This window comes from Varroa jacobsoni, unplaced genomic scaffold, assembly GCF_002532875.2.
Source record: "Varroa jacobsoni isolate VJ856 unplaced genomic scaffold, vjacob_1.0 scaffold_1298, whole genome shotgun sequence".
Taxonomy (NCBI): domain Eukaryota; kingdom Metazoa; phylum Arthropoda; class Arachnida; order Mesostigmata; family Varroidae; genus Varroa; species Varroa jacobsoni.
The window spans coordinates 23,035-29,034 of record NW_019214200.1 but is presented as its reverse complement, the minus strand read 5'-3'; the positions used below and the strand labels follow the sequence as shown (position 1 = coordinate 29,034).

Genomic DNA, 6,000 nt, shown 5'->3' with positions numbered 1-6,000 from the left:
ATATAAATTGAATTCGTACGTGCGCTTAGCCTCGTTATAGTGTCTCGTAACTAAGTAGAACAAATCAAACAAAAAACCACTGATAAGAGTAACGATTTCAGCACATAAATTGCTGATGAGATCGTGACTTAAGATGATGGCATGACATTAGTTCCGCTCACTTGATTCTATGAGGTTTGCAATTAAACCTTTTTCTAGAGCGTTTGATACGCGGTCATGTCACGACAACAGCGATTGAGCAATTTTGTTTTAACTAGTATCATTATACGCTTTAGATAAGAATGAACACAAAATGATGAAAGCGTGACTAAGTCAAGTAGTGATGTCACAGATAGTACGAACGTAGTATTGTCATATGCACATGTGCAATGAATCGAGAGGAAAATTGAAATTCTATGATTTATCTTGCCATTGTATAACGAATCACACGAATGGGAACGATAGGCGAAGAAGGCAATGTTTATTGAATCATCACGCTTTATCCTATATTTTTTATATCCTCTGTTGGTCGAGGTTTGCATATAATATTTCGCAACTTTTTAGAAATGCAAGCCATTCTGATAATAGAAATATCTGCAATATGTGGATATTTAAACATTTGAAAATTAGAAGGCACATTAAGCCCTTTGTTATGCACGCAATATGGACAAGCTCTATTTTTTTTATGCAGCCGACCGTAATATCAATACTGGTACAGCGATTCCCTACTCGAGTGGATCGGCCCATTCGCCAATTTCGAGACCCAATTATTTTTTGTTTTATTTGAAAGATGCTATTGGTAGAGTCATTTATTACAGGAAGCGCTCCCCTTCACCCGAGCTAGTTGACGTTTTGGTAGCTCATTTGCCTGCTTGTTATTTCGTTAGTGGTCAATTCTTTATTCTCTTTTGTGCCCCTGTTATGTTGCATTGTCTTTCATAGCTAGCCTTTTTGTCATGTTTGCGATGTTTTTGCAGCTGTAGCTCGTAATGCCCGCCCATCTGTCAAGCTTAACTCTTCGGCTCGTAAACCACTGCATTCTTTCCACCATCAACTCCAGCAGCAACAGTCAATGGGTTCATCAAAGCGTAAAGGGCTGGCTTCACTTTCTAATTCCCAAAGCTCTCTTAGTTCCCGTACATCGCGAAGCTCGCGTTTAACCTGTCAGTCTTCATCAATGACAACTATGACCACGTCGACATCCGCTTCATCCGCGACATCGGGCGTATCCCTAAGGTCGTCAAGTAATGCTGCGGCATCATCTTCCGGCGCAAACCTTGTTCCCCCAGCCAAAAACTAACGACCAGATTAATTCGTTCTATTCGCGTCTTATGTTAGCTTTCATCATGTAGTCGTTGAGCGCACAATCAGATATCATGAATGCATCACTTATTCGTTTGGCCATTGTCACATCGTTCGAATTCGGGCATGCGGATCATTATGCAGGTATTTTCGTTTAGTCAGAAACGCTAATCCGCAGACAAAATAATTATGCAAGCGATGTCTGAATTTTGAAGAAAAGTCAATCTTTTCTCATATGTGACAACTAGTCCTGCCTACGCTTTCCTATTTTGTCTTATACAGTGTTTTTCGATCTCTTCTATTTAACACAAAGTTACGTAAAGCCAATAGATTGCATATTGATTTCTGCATAGTCGATAACAATGTACTATATTTTCTCCTTTTTACCCTATTTTATTCTCTATTTTATTAATCTTTCTACTTGAGCAGGACTAAAACATTATTCCGAAATTATACAAATAACTTATAAATACGACATCGCGTTTGTTCACAAAAAGTCGAGAAGCTTTTTTCTTTGTGAATGGTTTATATTGTGTGGTTTCTTAGTTTGACTTTAACAAGAAAAAGAAAAATAGAAAAAAGCTTGTGTAAAAAGACGTTTTTGCCGTCGCATGCAACGCGCTTGCTTGCTTGCCTGATGTGGACTTGTACATGTTTTCGTCATTTATCTTTTGATATCCTCTATCTTCCTAGTATTACATTTTCCGTCTATAAATAAAAAATATAGCATGATTGAAAAGTTAAGCTATTGCCATACGCATATAAGCTGATGTCGCTAGTTCACGCGCTAAAAACAATAAACGTATACACAATGTTGTAGAGTGCACAGGAAAGAAACACATTGTTGCTCCCTTGATTATGAATTATTTACAATTGTTCTTACTAACCAATAATGTTAATTTGTGTATGAACACAGGTTAAATACGTATGTGTATATTCATATATTTCAAGTTCGACCTATCTAGATTTAGAGCGCGCGAGAAAACCAGGGGTAATGTGTGTGAGAGAGAGGGGAGGGAGAGCGCGAGAGAGAAAAAAAGCAACAAATGCGTCAACGGCAAACTAATAGCAGGACTCGTAGCTCTTTCGGATGTAGAGAAAACGTAGGGCTGTGAAAGCGCGTGTAAAGCGAAAGCGGCAGGAGTGTGCTGTTTGGTAGGAGTGAGTAATATATCATGATAACAGAAAAATGACTGAGGGTCACAAAGGCATGGTACATACAGCTGTCCGCATCAGCAGAACAACAACAACAACAAGCAGTCACTTCAAGGCAAAACAAAAAACCGATCGTAGACAAAACAGTTAGAAAAACGAGCACTTGTCCGATAAAAATGACGATGTCAAAGGTGAAGTAAAAGCCGTCAGCGCGCTTACCAGTTATGTTTATAACTAAAACAAATACAAGAATGGCATTGTTAAATTCAGAAAAAAAGCCTATAATAAGAATAAAACATACCTACTGTTACAGCACGCGCCCTCCAATTTGATGCCACGGTACAAGGTATAAGACGAAATTGTGCCGATTGTATTCCGCCACCTTATTTGGATGTGTCGATAGATAAAAGAAGTGAGAGACATCAGAAAAAAACAAGTACATTACACACACATACACACACATATATATATAAGAAAATAAATATTGACTAATAACAGATCACAATAGATCGCTGACGAAGCAGGTAACTATTTGAGATGCGTTGCAGTTTACCTGCTTGCGGTTGTAGAAAAAAACAATGCAGAACAACGTTACGATGATTATATTGATAACGAGATAATAATAGTAATAATAAGATTAACGGCGATAATAACATCGTTACTAATTAGCCAAGCGTGTCTTCCCTTTTTAGAAGTAGAGAAAAGCGGGGTTATAGTAAAATTAAATACTTCAGCGGTTTAGATGAAATCTTAGGCCAAACGATTTACGTTAAAATAAAATATTTTCAGTTGGAATTATTCTGTGCAATGCTGTTATCAACAATAAAAAGGTTTAGACATAAATTTGAGCTATTATTATACAATACTAGTACCATTAATAGAATAATTAGTTTATTGTTAGGGTGTTCAACTATCGAGCGATAGACACTATAAATATGGAATGATAATAGTGAAGTGACGATCATGACGAATCGATCAATGAATACTACGTGCGATGCAATAGGAGCAAAACAAAGCGGCTAAGTTATAGTGATGAATAAGCAAACATAGATAAGGAGGTTTCATTACCTGCTAGTGTATGTCACCGTATTTGTCATGTCTGTGGAATAACATTGATAACTCAGGAATAACACTGATATAAATATATATGTCGATATAAGTGCATGTGTCAATCTGTTAGCGGAATACTTTAGCTCGATTGTATTATTATAAATAATTATAATGTTTTTATAATTATTATGAAACTGTACAAGGTAAGTTACATAAAGGTAAAAAGCGGTTGAATGTCTTTAAGCTATGCATGATAGAGCGCTAACCAAATAGTAGTCATTTTTGGTCATTCAGCAAATAATATATTAAAAGGACACTGAAAATAGATGAAGGTTTTGCGTTCACGTTCATTGGTCTAGTATGTAAACCCGTAGACACTGCAGCGTCCCAGGAATGCTAGAAAGACATTTGGTGACTTGTGACCTAATTTTTGATTAATAATGAAACCATTTCCATTAGTGTGATTTTTTGTAGCTACCCCTAACACCATTTCTGGCAATGGTACCGGTCCATCTACAGTGTGATTTGGACGACCAGACCATGCAGGTCGCCGCCAAGTCCAGCCAACGCTTCATAAATACTGCGCGGTTTGGGTAAATAAAGAAGACTATCTAGCTAGATCTGCCTGACTCTATTGAACTGTCGATCTAGGATAGACAAACTTCATACGCACATAATAATGAACAGCATCGAAAACATTGTGCAGATTAGTATCATTGTGCCAATTATTACATTATAAGTCTTCGCAGGATCAGTGTGGAAATGTATTTCATCAGATATGTAGGCTCGTGAAATCCTCGAACATCTGTTTAGAGTAAACATTTGTCTTAACAATAGCAAAAAAAAAGCTATAAAATGCTTAAGTTTATCGTCAAGGTTTACAATGTGACTTTAATAACGCCTATCGACACATCTAAACTCCTAATTTGAGGACCTTTTACTAAGTAAAACTAATATTGCTTGTACTTTGAAAATTTAGAACACATCATCAAACACAACGAATATATTTCGCGTTAAATAATGTTTTTATATTTACCGTGCAATACGATACATACCTGCATGCCATTTGCAAATTCTAGAACTTTTTGGGGATTTTTATCTGTTATTTTTCCCATGCTTTTGTAAACAAAGACTGATAATCCAGATAATATTATAGCTGACGAATAATAATGTTTTACAACAATTTTGCCTGACTCCAGCTGATCATTTCATATATATATATATTTGGTAGTTAATCTATCTAACACTTGACAAAATGTTTTTAGACAAGCTGATCATATACGAAAATATATAACTAAATACTTGATTAGTTTCGTATTATATTTATATTACATGCGTTCAAAGCGTTTTTCTACTAGAAGTTTGATTCCCACCATAAAATGCAGTACTACCATGCGCATGCACGCATACAAATCGTATTTTGAAAATTTGCCTCGTTGCGATACAACAAACGAAAAAAAAAGCTAATCGAGAAGTCAAAATCTTGTTGTGCGCATTCCCATCTGTCCGTGGTGAATTCCAATTGGACAGTAGGGCCTTTTTTCGTCAGTAGTACCCTTCACGATAAGCAACTTGCATTTGTGATTTGTCGTAGTTTGCTTCTAACACAAAAAAAATGGCTAACACAACAAGCGTCCTTGTCTCGACCTCGTGCGTTGCCTTATGGTTGCTATCAGTGTAGAACAGAAAGTTAGTAACGGCCATTTACCTCGCTGGGGGCTGCAGCAGCTGACCAACTGATCTGAAACTGATGACCATAGATAACCTACTTCCCGTTTGTACTATAGCGGTTATTACTACGGTAACTATTATAATTATTTACTGGTATGCTGACTATTTTATAATATAGTTCTGCTTCGACTTCGACGTAGGTCTATGCAGTAAATTAAGCGGACAGCTAAATGGTGGCTTGTACACAGTCCGAACGCGTTTCTACAAACGCACATGGTCGAGCAGTCAGTCACCTAACCACTTGTCTGAATTCAGCAGCAGACCAGATTGAGCAGGGTCGATGTTGGTTCGAACAAAAAAAAAATGTTATGCCGTCTCTTTCTTCGAAATAAGCTGCAGACAAAATGTATAGAATCGCCGACATCATTATCAGTTACCACGAGACGAGAGACCCAATAGAAAGCTTCTACAAAATAAGCGTTCGAATAATAACCACTAAATATGAAATGGTAGATTAGCTTGACATTTAGCAGTCAAAAAACAGAATAATTGGATAGCCTAAAATTGTTGCGTCCTTAAATAAACATATATTTAAGCATACAGTGCGAGTATAGCGGGCAAGGAAAATTAGCGGAAAAATTGATACAAAATCTTGTTTAAACTATATTGCTGAAGAGAATCGCGTCGAAACTATTAAGTTGTAAAGTAATAACCGGGCCTACTCCTGAAATTAACAGTGTTAGTGGCATGTCCTTTTTTGTAGCATTTCACAAGTAGTTTAATCCTCTCAATTGCCGGGTGGAACCCGGGCTTTCAACCCTAAGGGAGACGGGGGTATGTTTT

General features: G+C 37.0%; 1 protein-coding gene across 4 annotated transcripts in view; it reads left to right on the top strand.

Moving 5' to 3' along the window:
* Positions 1 to 3,104, top strand: part of pins (G-protein-signaling modulator pins) — a 59,200-nt gene extending 56,096 nt beyond the window's left edge. For all 4 annotated transcript variants that reach the window (XM_022847583.2, XM_022847577.2, XM_022847579.2 and 1 more), the window contains exon 23: positions 957 to 3,104. In XM_022847583.2, coding sequence (XP_022703318.1) covers positions 957 to 1,279 — 323 coding nt within the window. In that variant the 3' untranslated portion in view covers positions 1,280 to 3,104. The remainder of the gene's footprint in view (positions 1 to 956) is intronic.
* The last annotated feature ends 2,896 nt before the right edge of the window (positions 3,105 to 6,000 follow it).